This window comes from Indicator indicator, chromosome 34 (genome assembly GCF_027791375.1).
Source record: "Indicator indicator isolate 239-I01 chromosome 34, UM_Iind_1.1, whole genome shotgun sequence".
Lineage (NCBI taxonomy): Eukaryota > Metazoa > Chordata > Aves > Piciformes > Indicatoridae > Indicator > Indicator indicator.
Window position 1 is genome coordinate 1,477,539 of NC_072043.1, and position 15,902 is coordinate 1,493,440.

At 50.5% G+C, this 15,902-nt stretch overlaps 1 protein-coding gene across 1 annotated transcript in view; it reads right to left on the reverse strand.

Annotated features, from left to right (window-relative positions):
• The window catches only part of NCAM1 (neural cell adhesion molecule 1), a 53,479-nt gene extending 38,730 nt beyond the window's left edge, over positions 1 to 14,749 (reverse strand). Inside the window, exons 1-8 of the mRNA XM_054395560.1 lie at positions 14,710 to 14,749; positions 13,360 to 13,434; positions 10,259 to 10,477; positions 9,414 to 9,557; positions 8,144 to 8,281; positions 6,941 to 7,058; positions 5,764 to 5,933; positions 4,792 to 4,934 (exon numbers count right to left, since the gene is read on the reverse strand). Of these exons, the coding sequence (XP_054251535.1) occupies positions 4,792 to 4,934; positions 5,764 to 5,933; positions 6,941 to 7,058; positions 8,144 to 8,281; positions 9,414 to 9,557; positions 10,259 to 10,477; positions 13,360 to 13,434; positions 14,710 to 14,749 (1,047 nt within the window). The remainder of the gene's footprint in view (positions 1 to 4,791; positions 4,935 to 5,763; positions 5,934 to 6,940; positions 7,059 to 8,143; positions 8,282 to 9,413; positions 9,558 to 10,258; positions 10,478 to 13,359; positions 13,435 to 14,709) is intronic.
• Between the last annotated feature and the right edge of the window lie 1,153 nt (positions 14,750 to 15,902).

A 15,902-nucleotide genomic window follows, 5' to 3' on the forward strand; every position in this document is an offset into this window, starting at 1 on the left:
GCAGGCTCCAAGGAGTTGAACATCTCACACCTGTGTGTGTGGGGGGTGAGCACAGCTTCCACTGCCCAACCTAACCTCCAGTTCAGACTTGGGAAGCCTGGAAATTGGGCTGCAAGTGATGAAACAAAGCCTGATGGTACCTACAGGCTGCTTCTGGGTGGACATAGAATGGCTGAGGTGGGAAGGGACCTTTGAGATCATCTAATCCAACCTCCTGCCATGGGCAGAGAGACCTCTCAGCTAGACTTGGCCTTGAACACCCCCAGGGAGGAAGCAGCCACAGCCTCCCTGGGCAGCCTGTTCCAGAGTCCCAGCACCCTCCTGCAGAGTGACTATTTCCCTTTTCATATCTCACCATTGCTAGAAACCTTTCCCCAGTGTCCTGAGGAGGGCATTCTGCTGGCCTAGGTCACTGAACTGCAGAGCCAGTGCAGCTGACACTGCTCTGGAGGCCACCCACACACTGCTGGCCATGAACACCCAGCTCAGGCAGCTCATGCATCTGTACCCCTTTGACATGCAGAGCACTGGACCAGGCTGACCCTCCTGGGCAGGAGACAGCAGGGCAGAACCTCCCTCCTCCAGCTGATCACATCCAGCTCATGATGCTCAGGGGTGTGGAGACCAAATCCTTACTGAGCTCAGGACAGCCAACCAACAGGCATCAGTGAAGCATGCATCAACCTCCCCCAGAACCACACATTTCCCAGGCAGAGAAAGCCCCCACCAGTGGGGACCATTTTGACTGCAAACTCCAAGCTGCTGGTTTCCATTTTTTTTCCCCACCCTACAATTTATCTTTACAAAAATATATATATATTTTTTCCCTTCTGGTCTCTATTTCAATTGCAACTCGATCCAGTTCAGTTGAGGAGGCAAAAATCACCTGCTAATTACCATCACAGCTGTGATGGCACTGCTGAAGGTGAGGCACAAGCACTGCTTGAGGTGTGGATGTAACAGAGCACACAAGAGTGACACTACAGAAATGGAGATGGAAGCTTAGGAGATGAGAATCAAAACCACACTCTTGCTTCCATGGTGCTTGTGGTGACCACTGTGAGCCCCAAGTACCAACAGATGGTACAGACAGTCTCATCTTAGTGTCCTGAGTAAGGGCAAGGGATTTGCTTGTAAGCAGAAGCTGAGGAGAAGCTCACAGGGACCTGCATGGGTTAGGACACTGCCATCACCTGCTCATCTCTGTGTCTGCTTCTCCTCCTGTGCCCAAGATCCTGCAGTGCTGAGCAGCCAGCTATGATAATTCAGCAGGGTCCCTTTTTGAGGCACCACTCATTCCTCACACCTTGCCTTGCTTACAGTCCCTCCAAGTTCCCTTTCAGCCCTTAGCACTGACTCTCTGGGCTGTCAGAACAGAAGAAAATTAAAAGACATCTTTTTTCCCCTTGGCTATTCAGCACCTGCCAGCTAAAAGGAAGATAGAGGAGAAGAAAAAGGTTTTTCTCACACTCCCTGAGGCTGCTGTTTCTTTGCAATGGCACTCACATGTGTGGGGAAAACAGGCAGGAGTCCATTCTCCAGCCTGGAGAGTGTGATACCAACCCTCCCACACCAAGCCAAGGAGATACACAACCTCTGAGCAGCATCATGCAGGGGAGAGATGGGAACCAAGAGCTTCCTGCATTCCCTTCCCTGTGGAAGTTGTTCAATGGGAGCATCTCAATTACAACAGGGAGTTCCTGGGAACTGCCAGGGTGGTTGAATCCCTGGATTATTAAATCCAAAGATATTCCTAAATCCATCTCATGAGATACAAAGCAGAACATGGATTTAAGGCAGGGAATTCTCTTCAAGGTCTATTGCCCACTTAACAAGTGGGGGGGGGGGAAATCAGGAAATTAAAGAAGTGAAATTTTGAAATCTTTGATCTGCACATCACATCCAGAAGCACTTTGCTGAAGGTATTCATAGAATCAGAGAATTGGTTGGGTTGGAAAAGGGCCTCTGAGATCATCCAATCCAGCCAGCAACCCAGCACCACCATGGCCCCAAGTGCCATGGCCACAGGGTTCTGGAACACCTCCAGGCATGGGGACTCCACCACCTCCCTGGGCAGCCTGTGCCAGTCCCTGACCACTCTTGCAGCAAAGAAATTTTTCCTCCTCTCCAACCTAACCCTCCCCTGGCACAATTTCAGGCCATTTCCTCTCCTTCTATCACCTGAGACTGGGGAGAATTGGGGGTTTGGGAACATTTTGCTCAAGTACCAAACATTCCTGAGAGTTAAGGAATCTCTAGACCCTTAAAAACCTGAGGTGTGACTACAACAGCAAGAAAACATGACAAGAGAGATGCATTCAGTACCTAAAGTAGGGTAGAAAAGTAGTAGAAAAGACAGAATCAGGGAATGCCAGGTTGGAAGGGACCCCAAGCATCATCTGGTCCAATCCTTCTAGGGGATAAAGGAGTTGAAATGAGCTGGCCCAGCACCCTAACAAGCTGAGTCTTCAAGCTGTCCAGTGGAGTCCAAGCTACCATCTACCTCCAGAAACAGTCAGTGGATAGCAAACTGAATGCATGCCTTTGGCTGTAGCAGTAAGAGAAGGTTTAATCAGAGCTGCTCTGAAGTGAGCATCCTCTGGCCACCTGCACCCTTCACCTGAACACACAGCACGAGATAGAGAGTGAGATACACACAGACAAATCCTGCCTGGGAAGAGCACAGTGTAGGACACGACAAAAATCAACTGAACCAATCTTTGCCCCGAAGGTTTGAACATGAGACACATGGCAGTAACCTCAAACCTTTGATTTGCCCCCAAACTATGGATGAAACTCAGCAGAGCAATAATATTTCCCTTCATGTTGATCAGCAGCTTAACGGCATTGAGATGGGAGTCTCAAAAATGGTTAGCAGTTTTGCCACTGGCATCTTCTTGGCTTCCTTGGGCTGGACAGATGGACCTCTGCACACTGCTTCTCCTGCTGACTTCTACTTGACTCAGGGTTTTTGCAGCTTACCTGTTCTCCTCCCTCTCAAAGCTCTTTTCTGTGCTGTGATTCAAACTCTAGGGCTAGAAGGACTGAGGGGTTTGGGCTCCTCACACTGTTCTCCTAGACAAAGACCAGGAGAAAAACCTTCTCCTGTCAAAGCAGGACCCCAGCCATGCTGTAAGGAGAGCCCAAGCCAGCAGCTGCTGAAGGCAATGGAAATGTCTCACTGAACCTTGCAGGGATTGCCACTAGCCCTCAGATCCAAGGGGTGGTGAGACAGGGTTAAGGCTGCAAAGCTCTGGCAGCCTGGTTAGTAATTAGCAGCATGGTGATGAGCTGGCACCATGGAGGCAAACTGAAGAGCTCATTCAGGGCTGCCACAGGGTGGTTTAGGCTGGGAGGGACCTCAGAGATCATCTACTCCAACCTCCCTGCCATGAGCAGGGACACCTCTCAACCAGACTTGGCTGCTCAAGGCCTCATCCAGCCTGGCTTTGAACACCCCCAGGGAGGGATCATCCACAACCTCCCCAGGCAGCCTGTCTCACCACCCTTGTACTGAAGAACTTCTTCCTCAGCTCCACTCTAACCCTGCTCTGCCTCAGCTTTAAACCATTCCCCCTTGGCCTGTCTCTAGACACCCTCAGAAAGTCTCTCTGCAGCCTTCCTGCAGGATCCCTTCAGCTATTGCAAGGCAGCTCTAAGGTCCCCCTGGAGCCTTCTCCTCTCCAGGCTGAACACCCCCAGCTCCCTCAGCCTGGCCTCACAGCAGAGCTGCCCCAGCCCTTGGCTCATCTTTGTGGCCTCCTCTGGACTCACTGCAACAGCTCTCTGCAGGATGGCAGCTGTGTGGATGAGCAAGAGTGGACACCTCTGCTGCTTTAGGGTTCCATCATCTACCACCTGCTGCCTTCACACGGAGTGAGGAGCACTACAACATCCAGGTTAGCTGAGCCTTCAGATCCTCTGTTATTAGATGATTAATAGTCAACAACTCCTCACCCCAGCTTTTCTCTGGCTTCTCTTTGGCTCTAAACTAACCTCCTGAGCACTTTGTGCCACTCTTATGGGATACCTACAGCAGCAGAGCACATCCTCATCTCCTCTAGTTAATGGGAACCGTGCCCAAGAAACAAAACCAACCCAGCACTCCCTTAAAAAAAAAAAACTAAAAAAAGAAAAACTGCTAATTATTTTTGCCTTTGAAGAACAAAAATGGTGTTGATGTGATCTACAAGAGGTGAGCACAAAGGCAGCCAGGCTTTTGTGCTTCTGAAACATGCAGTACTTGAATACAATACAGCAGGGCAAGGAGGAACTGAATTAACAGGCTCATTTTGGTCCACTGCACCTCTGAGAGGCAACAGCCCACACCTCTCCACCTGCCCCCACTCCCAGGTTATGCCATCACCATGATGACAGCATCAGGGTGCTGACTCCCACCACTCAGCTTGGGAACAGAAGGGGAAAAAGCCTCTCCCAAGCTTCCTGCAATTGCAGGTCCCTTTGGAAACTCCTCTGCAAAGGCTCCAGGGCTTGCTGCTGCTTTTCCAGGTCGTTCCACTCAGTGCTAGCAGCCAGGACTCTAAAGCACAGCCTCAGCTGTCCTGAACTGAGTTGGTTCTTCAAACAACAGCACAGCCAGGGCCTGACTGCAGCTGTGGAGCTGCCCCTGGCAGCAGCCAGTCCATGCAGGACCACACAGCTGCTCTTTCAGGAGGGGAAGTGCCACAGTGCCCACGTGCAGCTCTCATGCATCCTGCATCAGCAAAGGCAGGCAGAGGCAAGCTGCAGTGCTGCCAGCAGGGCAGGCTGTGCCTCAGGGAAGGGCTATACCTTCTCTTCATTGCTGATGTTCCGGGTGGAAGTCCTCCAAGTGATGGAAGGGATTGGGTCCCCAGATGCCTCACAGGTCAGGGTGATCTGCTCCTCCAGCTCCATGGCTGTTTTATTCTCCACATAAGTGATTTTGGGTTTTGCTGCAAGGAAAGCACAGCTTGCATTCAGCTGGGGCTCAGAATGGAGCTTGCCTGGCAACAGCAATGTCTGAAACAAGCAACACTTGGGAGGGAAAAAAAGGCTTCTGAACTGACACAAGTTGACTGCTCTGTGAGGAAGGGAGCACAGTGACCTCTGGGAACAGGCTGCCTCCTTCCAGAACTGGAAGACCTTTTCTGCACATGCTTACAGCTGAGGTTTGCAAGAGGCCTAGAGGAGGCTGTGTCTGAAGTAGAACCCATGCAGCAGTGTATGAATGAGTAGATAATCCCAGGGCCTGATAAACCTTCCAACTGTCTACTTTCTCTGCCTCAAATTAGCCTTTATATAAGCTGCTTTGTCAAGTGCCTTCAGAGGAATGGGCCAGGGACAATGACGTTCCTTAGCTCTCCTAGACTGATGGAAGGCAAGAAGGCTGCTGATTCATTCCTGCAAGCCTGAGGTCATTCAACAGCAGTGGGGTGGAGTTCCCCTCCCTTTCCAGTGTACAGCAAGTCTCACTGAAGAGCTGAAGCCCTTTTACTAGCAGCCTTGGTGGGATCAGGGGACTCAGCCCTCTGTAGCATGTGAATCCCTTAGCAGCCTCTGCACAGGGCTGAGTTGCTTTAACCAGAAAGGAAGCAGGATGGGGCTGGCCCCTGGTTCAGACATAGAATCTGCCTTGCCTGTCATGGTGGCAGAGAGAAAGCAGCAGCTCTGGATGAGCCACATCAGGCATTAACTGGGAGAAGGAGGTTAGTTCCAGCTTGCAGGAGTGAGCTACCAACAGTCAGCTGGACTGGGAAGAGGGCAGAGCAAGGGCATGGTTACCAAAGACTTTGAGGTGAATGGTAGCATCCTGCTCGCCAGCCTTGTTCTCAGCAATGCAGATGTACTCTGCTTCATCACTCTTATCCACCTTCTTGATGAGGAGCTCAGAGCCATCATAGTTGAAACTGTATTTCTCTTCATCATCAGCCTCTTCTATGGGCTCTCCATCCCTGCAGGGCACAAAGCACACAGGCTGTGTTGGGGAGGAGAAGCAATCAAAAACTGTTCCCTTTAGGCTTCTTAATGCTACAACAGCACTGCTGCACTCAAAGTCCTCAGGGTGAGAGGGCCACCACCTTCTCCTTCCTCCATGGCCTACAGAGCTAACATTTTTGATCTGTTCCTATCTCTCCCGCTGCACCTTGCACCTTCTGACACACATCAGACCCTAGATAAAAGAGCTACAAACACCACTGAAGGTGGCTTCTGTCCTTGCACATCAAGGCAGCATTCCAAGTTGTCATCTGTGTGTTCAACACAGCAACTTGTCCTCAATCTCCCACCACAGGGCTACAAGCTGCCCAACAGTGAAATGTAGCCCTGATCAACTAAAGAGAAAGACTTTAGATGTGGATCTAAATCAATGCAAGTTACAGCCCCCACTTTTGACCAAGTTCCCCCACCAGCTGGTAATAAACTAACCCATGGGACAAGTGTGGTCAGCATCAATCACAGAATGGCTTAGGTTAGAAGGGACCTTGAAGATCATCTACTCCAACCTCCCTGCTATAATCATACAATCATAAAATCATAGAATTGTTAGGGTTGGAAGGGACCCAAAGGATCATCCAGTTCCAACCTTCCTGCCATGGGCAGGGACACCTTCCACTAGAGACCAGGTTGCTTAAGGTCTCATCCAACCTGGCCTTGAGCCTTCATCCCTGGAGGTTTTTAAGGCCAGGCTGGATGTGGCTCTGAGCAACTGCTCCAGTGTGAGGTGTCCCTGCCCAAGGCAGGGGGGTTGGAACTGGATGAGCCTTTGGGTCCCTTCCAACCCTGACAATTCTATGATTTTATGATTGTATGATTATGAGACCACCCTTGAACATTCTGAGGCCATTCTTTCTCTTGTGAGGAAAAGGAATGGATCTCATTCCAGTTAAAATGCTGCTTTCCCAGGCCCTGGGGATCACATCCACGCTCACACACAATCAGGACGTCGCACACAGCATCTTACTTTGTCCACGTCATGGTTGGCTCAGGAAAGCCATCAGCATCACATGCTAAGGTGACAGACTGGCTGAGGTTGGCAGTGGCATTCATAGTGCTCTGCCTGGCGCGCACAGAAGGAGGTACTAGAAGAGAAGGAATCCATATTCAAGTTAGAGAGGAGAGAGGATGTGAGCAGGGGTGAGCCCCGGCAGGCTCACTGTCGATCTCTGCCACCAGTAAGTCAACCCCCCCACCCCTGGACCACCACCTGCAGGCTACAGGTCTGATGCATGACCTCTCCAAAGCAATCAGCACAGGGAAGAAAGGACAGAAAAATCAGTATACTGTGGACAAAACCACTGCTCACTAAGTCAGGAGATACTTAAAGGTCTTTAAAGGTCTCTTTTGCCATAATCATTTCCTGCAATCACCTCCAACTCTCCGTTTCCATTTGAGGCGGCAGAGAGAGATCAGCAAGCTGATGGCAAACTGGCAGTGCAGATCTACAGCGACCTTTGCAGCAGCCCAGAGTGCAGGTGTGTGCTGGGGCACACCCATCCTGGATGGGGCTAAGAAGAACCCAGCCCCAGCTGGACAAAAGAAACTTGATCTGGGGGAGGGCTTGGCCCCTGCCCTGCTGGGAGAAGGTGGTCCCCTGACTCAGAGGTGGTCTATTCCACTCCCCCTTCCTGTCCAGCAAGCCTATCAAAGGGCGGACATCTTGCTGCTCCTCTCTCCTTCCTGCCTCGTCCGCTCAAGAGGACTTCCTGCTGCTGTTGCTGTCTCCTGCACCGGACCACGTGGCTGGGGCCCTTTCTCTCTCTCAACTGAATCCTCCAACATCCAGGGGAACACAAGGCCATAGGCTTGGTTTTGTATATTTTTCCCACTTACCCTCATCCCTCACCTCTGTGAACCCCCCCCTGTTACTGCTATATATATATATAAAAAAATATTTTTCCTTTCCCTTTTGTAAAAAAAGAAAAAAATTTACTCCTCCTACTTCCAAACTGACTTCAGACTATTTCTTTCACGATTTTTTTTTTTCTTTCTTCTACCCCTTTTTTTTTCCTTTCTTCTCTCCCTCCACCCTGCCGAGAGAAAAGGGAGAGGGGCAGGGGCAGGAATTTCAATCTATTATCATTTGAGCTCCTAAACTCAGAGCTCAAACTACCGCAAGGTGTCAGACTCCCCTGCCCCTGCCCTAGCCCTGCCCAGGGCTGCTCACCGTTTACAATGACCTGGATGTCTTTGAAGTTGATCTCCCCGCGGGCCAGGATGCGTCCCTCGCAGCGGTACGTCCCCTCGTCCGTCTTCTTGATGCCCCTGATCTGCAGGTAGTTGTTGGACAGCACTATGAATCGGACTGGAGGAGACAAAAGGAAGCTTCTCTGAATCGTTAAGGTAGGGAAAGACCTCTAAGAGCACCCAGTCCAACCGTAACCCAACTGCCACGGCTGCTAAGCTCTACCCTGAAGTGCCACACCGACAGCTTCTCGAACACCTCCAGAGATGGGGACTCCACCACCTCCCTGGGCAGCCTGTGCCAATCCCTGACCACTCTTGCAGTCAGGAAGTTGTTCCTCATCTCCTACCTAACCCTCCCCTGGCACAATTTCCTCTCATCCTATCACTGGTTAGGTGGGAGAAGAGACCAACACCAGCCTCACTCCAACCTCCTTGCAGGTAGCTGTAGAGAGCAGTGAGGTCTCCCCTCAGCCAGGGGTCCTCAGGAAAGCTCACTGCAGGTAACAGCTTCTCCTCTCTCTGCCCTTTCTGGGTTGAGACAAGGCTCAGTGCAATACAATTTCCCTTCCCACCATTTAATGGAGATTCTGCTCTGACACTGCCAAGAAAGAAACCAGATGTGGGCAGCAGGCAAAGCGTTCTGGTGCTTTTCAGCATGAATAAACACAGCCAGTGACACACAGACAGACACACAGACACATTTACACTTCATTAGAGCAGACAACAAAGCCATCTGAAGCCTGCCCCTCTTGCCCAAGGTTGGCAGAGTTCAAGTCTTGCCAGGAGCAGATGTGGGACTACAGCTGAGGCAGGAATGGCTCCACTGGAGTCAGGGCTCTGCAGTCCCTCTGCCAGGGAAATGCCCCTCTGGGCATGACAGTCTGCATCACTTGAAAGAAAGAGGAAAGCTTCTCACTTGCAAGGAGCTCTAAGCCCTTTCCCCTTAGGACAGCTGGTGAGTGTCTCAGAATGCAGCCCTTCTGCCTGTTGGTGTTTTCTTTTAGCTGATTTTTTTTCCCCTCTGGTGTTCTCTGGCCTATTCCAGTGCCAAAGCCCAGTGGCCATTTCTGGGGCAACATCACTGCCCTGCCACTGCCAAACCACAGCACCCTGAATAGCTCAATTCACATCCTAAGACCTAGTGTTAGACACAAATTCCTTTTCTCCTCCCTCCTGACCACTACAATTTTGTCCTCCTGAACTCCCTGAGGGCAAATGGATGTTTGACCAACACATCTCTTGTGCCTTACCATCTTTTTTCAGGATAACATCCCTGCCTTTGTGCTTCCAGATGATGGTAGGAGGCAGTGAGCTGACCACATCACACACAATGACAGCATCATCCCCTTCCTTGAACTCCTGAGGAGTGGGAGCATTCTTGAACATCAGCTTTTCTGGAAACAGTGGGAGAAGAAAGTCACTGCAGGTTTCTCAGCACACCTCAAGCTTTGCTCCTGACTCAAGCCTGAAGAAAGCAAAGCAAGCCCAGAGGACAGCGTTGTCTAGAAACCTTGTTCCTGAGGGCAGGATCAAGGTATGCCTGATGCAATGCACTGCAACACAGGAAGGTCATTTCCCAGCCCTACCAAATCCACTCTCTCCCCAGCTCACCCATTTGCCCATGCTCCAAGTTCACATTTTTCTCCTTGCAAGTGCTCAGCTTCCTGACAGGAATGGGAGGAGCTGCTGGGCAGCAGGCTGCTGGCTTCTTACAGCCCTTCTGGATGTGTGATCCTCCTCACTCAACACTGCTCTTATCTCACAGCATGCCTGTCACCCACAAAAGCTGCTCTCTCTGCTCACTCCCCCCAGACATTTAGGATGTGCTAGAATCTTCTCCTCCTACCCCTGTAGGCAGGCTGGGTTGGGAGGGACCTCCAAAGGTCATGGCCAAGGTCTTAGTTCCCTACTTACCCCTCCAAACCATGAAAGAAGGTGGGAGCTGAATCTTCTTCCCCTCCCCTTTCTCTTCACCCTCCTCCTTCCCCTTTAGAAGCAGCCTCTCCTAGGGAGGGGTAAAGTGGCTGCCTGCCTAATCTTGCCTCACACACATGCAAGGGAGACCAGAAAGCAGCCCTGGGAGCTGCTGCCTTACGGAAAATCTTCACATTGACAGTGGCCTCCGAGTCCCCCTCCTCTGTGCTGCTGACAACACACTTGTAGATGCCAGCATCATCGATGTTGGCATTGTAGATGGTGAGGGTGGAGGAGAAGTCATCGTTTCGCACCACTGAGATGCGCTGCTGGTTGGGTGTCAGCTTCTCTCCATTGGGAGAAAACCAGGAGATGTCTTTGTATTTGGCCTCCCCTGCCACTGGGGATGAGAGAAAAAAAGAAAGCAGAGCAGATTTGAGAATTCCACAGACAACCAGGAGTGTTCTGCAGAAGACTGACCCAAGGGAAGGACTTCTGGTGCCTGAGAAGCAAGCGGAGAAAATTGTCTCTCTCGGCATGGGAGTGGTCAGCTGCTGAGTTGCAAGGAGGGCATTGGGTTGAGGTTAGAACCTAAAGGGGTGCACTCATTTCAGGCACCTAAAGGGGTGCACTCATTCAGGAGCCTAAAGGGGTGCACTCATTTCAGATACCTAAAGGGGTGCACTCATTTCAGGTACTTAAAGGGGTGCACTCATTTCAGATACCTAAAGGGGTGCACTCATTTCAGGCACCTAAAGGGGTGCACTCATTTCAGGCACCTAAAGGGGTGCACTCATTTCAGGTACCTAAAGGGGTGCACTCATTTCAGGCACCTAAAGGGGTGCACTCATTTCAGGCACCTAAAGGGGTGCACTCATTTCAGGCACCTAAAGGGGTGCACTCATTTCAGATACCTAAAGGGGTGCACTCATTCAGGAGCCTAAAGGGGTGCACTCATTTCAGATACCTAAAGGAGTGCACTCATTTCAGGCACCTAAAGGGGTGCACTCATTTCAGGTACCTAAAGGGGTTCACTCATTTCAGGTACTTAAAGGGGTTCACTCATTTCAGGTACTTAAAGGGGTTCACTCATTTCAGGTACCTAAAGGGGTGCACTCATTTCAGGCTCCTAAAGGGGTGCACTCATTTCAGATACCTAAAGGGGTGCACTCATTTCAGGCACCTAAAGGGGTGCACTCATTTCAGGCACCTAAAGGGGTGCACTCATTCAGGAGCCTAAAGGGGTGCACTCATTTCAGGCTCCTAAAGGGGTGCACTCATTTCAGATACCTAAAGGGGTGCACTCATTTCAGGCACCTAAAGGGGTGCACTCATTTCAGGTACCTAAAGGGGTGCACTCATTTCAGGCACCTAAAGGGGTGCACTCATTTCAGCACCTAAAGGGGTGCACTCATTTCAGGCACCTAAAGGAGTGCACTCATTTCAGGCACCTAAAGGGGTGCACTCATTTCAGGTACCTAAAGGGGTTCACTCATTTCAGGTACTTAAAGGGGTGCACTCATTTCAGGTACTTAAAGGGGTGCACTCATTTCAGGCTCCTAAAGGGGTGCACTCATTTCAGGCTCCTAAAGGGGTGCACTCATTTCAGATACCTAAAGGGGTGCACTCATTTCAGGCTCCTAAAGGGGTGCACTCATTTCAGATACCTAAAGGGGTGCACTCATTTCAGGCACCTAAAGGGGTGCACTCATTTCAGATACCTAAAGGGGTACACTCATTTCAGCCCAGAATGGCCTTCCTGGGGCCCCATGTCCTACACTTTCCACTCTGCACATCAGCCTGAGCAGTAGAATCTCTTCCTCCTTCATCCCCACCATGCCTGCCATCAACACCAACATTTGCAGGCTGGGCTCTGCCTACCAGAATGGTGCAGCAGCAGCTCTGGCACTGATCAGCTCCAGCCTCCTGCTGCATCCATTGTAAACCACGATTGTCATGAAGTGGTTCCAGGCTGTCTTTTCCTTGCAGCTCACATCTCTGCATTCCTCACTGTGCCTTTGTTATTTGGGACAAACTCCCTATTATTGGAAGGGCCTGAATTGAATTCCAGAGTTTTTCTGCATGCAAATAAGATCACAACAGCGGTTGCTCAGAGCATGCCTTAATTTTGAAAGCATTGGCATTAATCAATTACTCTGCAATTAAGCACTCTTGGATCAGATGAGCTCATTACTGGCTCCTGAGGAAGCGTGGTCCATCTGATGGCATTTTGCTCCCAGAGCCCACCCCAGCACCTCTCTGCTTCATGCCACTGCTCCAACACATTAATTCCTCCCATCAGCCACCAGCCCAGCTGCTTTCAGGAGCACATCTGAGGAGGGCACGTGGATGCTGATCTGGAAAACACCACGCCATGGCAGGAGCTGCTTTGGGACACATGGATTGCACCAGCACTGCAGCACCCCGTGCTGGAGGACAGCCTGGGGCTGCTGGTGGCCTGGGCAAAGAGTGAATTGTGTCACCAGGAACACAGGTTGGCAGCAGCATTAAGGCCCTGGGTGGCAGAGGTAACACTCCCAAGCCACTTGGCACTCCCACTGCTGCCCTTAGCAGCCGATGAGAAAAACCATTTGGAAAACAAAAGGCTTCCTTCTAAATTCAGAGGATCTAAGAGCAGTGGAATGATGCAAGGTGCCACTGTGCCCAAGCTTAGGGACCTGGTTTGCCATTTTTCCTTTCAGCAGCTGTTCTTTCCATTTTCAAAGCTGTTTGCTGGAGCTGCTTTCTGTTGCTAGCTCTCAAGGGAGGATGCATTTACTGTTTCCAGTAAACAACACGAGTTGCTTTGCTACTGACTCTCATAAACCATAAGGGCACAGAAGAAAGAAAAAAAAACTAAGAGATTTTCCAGCTAGACCTAGCACTGGAGCTTTTATCTCAGAGCTAAAACATTGGTTGACCTTCCCAGCAAACCTAGAGAGAGCCATGAATCATAGAATCATAAAATTGTCAGGGCTGGAAGGGACCTCAAGGCTCATCCAGTTCCAAGCTCCTCACACCACAGCAGGTTGCTCACAGCCACATCCAGCCTGGCCTTAAAAACCTCCAGGGATGAAACTTCTACCACCTCCCTGGGCAACCTGTGCCAGTGTCTCACCACCCTCATGGTGAAAAACTTCTTCCTAACATCCAATCTGAATCTCCCCATTTCTATTTTTGCTCCATTCCCCTGAGTCCTATCATGACCTAGCACCCTAAAAAGTCCCTCCCCAGCTTTCCTGTGGGACCCCTTCAGGAAGGCCACACTAAGCCATCACTCACCTTGACATAAGAAGAACTTGGATTCTCCAACGCTGATCTCCCCCTGGCTTGGAACAATGTCCACTTGTAGAGAGGCTGGAAAAGAAAAGAGCAGACAGGAGATGGTTAGCCAACAGGAATGGCCTTCAGCAAAATGGATTTGCCAGCCTTCCAATCCCTGTGGAAGGGCACAGGGTGGAGGATCTTTGTCTTCATCAGCATTGCTCTCTCTCTCTCAGTGTTTAGCTGAATGTTTATGGCCATGGAGCCCTGAGGAGCTAAACCAAGTTGCTAACACTCAGAGCTGCTTCCAGCCTTCTCACTTGCACAGAATCAACCAGGTTGGAAAAGTCCAACCTAATACCTAACACCTCCTGACAACTAAACCCTGGCTCCAAGTACCACATCCAATCTCTTTTTGAACACCTCCAGGGATGGGGACTCCACCACCTCCCTGGGCAGCACATTCCATGGCCAATTACTCTTTCTGGGAAGAACTTTCTCTTCACCTCCAGCCTCAGAAAGCAACCAAGAACAGCCAAGACTGACAACAGAAATAAAAAGCAGTGCCTTGGAAAACCAACCCAGCCCAAGGATGGGCATCAGACTGCTCAGCAGCTTCAGACTGATCATCAGCTTTCCACTCAGCCAAGCACCACCAGGCAGCAGAAGGGTGCTGGAGCTAATTGAGATCTAACATAAATCCAGACCACTTCTCTCTCTTTCATTTTTGTTGGCCACACTACACTACATAAATACACCAATGGACCTCTTGGACACTTGTGGGGGTTTGCTGCATGCTGGGAAGGCAGTGGCCAAGGCTGCTGTTATTAATGCTTTTCATTCCATTCTCAGGTGCTTTTTGTTACAGCTAGGAATGAGGAGGGGGCAGGGAAAAGGCTCTGCAAAGAGCTGAACTTTTCATCACCCCAGAATTCTGCATCTGTGCTCCACCTTACACCTTTTTATGTGTGTCTGTGGCACAGCAGATGCAAAGAACAAGAAAAATCAGGCACCCAGGAGATGCCTCGCTGCAAATAGAGCTGGAAGGGCCAGGCAAGAGATCTGAGTCCAGGCAACAACATCCAGCTCTCAGGATTTTTCTTTGTTTTTCCTGAAGGCTCAGCTCTTCTGCATGTCAGTGCTGGGCAGCTTTTCATCAGAGTGAAACCTAGAAACCACCCCAAGGACAAAGGAAAGCAACACTTGTGGGGGTCTTAGACACGAGAGAAAGGACGACACCCTTGGTTAGTCCTCAGTCAGTGCTCCCTCTGCTCCAGCAGCTGCAAAGTAATCATTAAATCCCTTAACTCCTGCCTTAAGTAACAGAATTCCTGGACAGGTTGTGCAGAGGGGCAGGGATTCCCTCACCAACAGTCCCTCTGCAGGTCTGCACAGTGCCTCCTACCATGACCCACAGGATGGAACACCCTGAAGGTGTTCAGGGCCAGACTGGATGAGAGGGAATGGATTGAAGCTTGAGGAGGGGAGCTGTACACTGGAGACTAGGGAGAAATTCTTGCCAGTGAGGGTGGGGAGACACTGGCACAGGTTGTCCAGGGAGGCTGTGGATGCTCCCTCCCTGGAGGTGTTCAGGGCCAGGCTGGATGAGGGATTGAGCAACCTGGGCTGGTGGAGGTGTCCCCCATGGCAGGGGGGTTGGCACTGGATGCTCTTGAAGGTTCCTTCCAACCCAACCCATTCCATCAACCTCTGAATGATCTGCTGGCATCACAACCTGCACAAAGAGGTTCATCACCACACTGAACCATGCCTTCAATCACACCAATTAGTCCTGCCTTGCCAAACCTCCTTGCTTGGTAGGTGATCAATCCACCAAACCCAGCACTGCCACTGTGGATTTTAACCACTGCTTCATCCTGAGTTTTGCTTTGCAGTGGAGGGACACAAGACTATTTCTTTTCCCCCACTCTTCATTTAATAGACACTGTGAGCCCATTTGTATGCTGCTTCCAACTCAAAGCAATAAAGGCCTCTTTAGCATCACATAATAACTGCATTAAAAGGCCTCTTTATAATCCCACAATAACACTTTTTATAGCTCTGCCCTCCCTCATATCTTTTATCTGGTTACAAAGTTCCCCCAGCCCCCAAATAATGCTGAATAACTGCCCATTGATTTGATAAAAAGAAAAGAAAAACCACCACCAAAACCTCTGCTAATGCAACTTCCTGGTCATCTGGACTCCAAGATAATTAAGTTTTGCATTTCAACCACAGAAATTAGCCCAACTGAAGCCATGGCTTTGGGCACAGGCAGGGAGGATGCCTGTGGGGCTGGCACTGAGGCTACCACAGCCAAGCTCTACCTGGTAAGTCAGTAAGATGCTACTTTATAGAATTATTGAATTGGTTGGGTTGGAAAAGGCCTCCAAGATCATCCAATTCAACCTTCAACCCAACCCCACCATGGCCACCAAACCCTGGCCCCAAGTGCCATGGCCACAGGTTTCTTGAACCCCTCCAGGGATGGGGACTCCACCACCTCTCTGGGCAGCCTCTTCTAATCCCTGACCACTCTTGCAGCAAAGCAATTTTTCCTT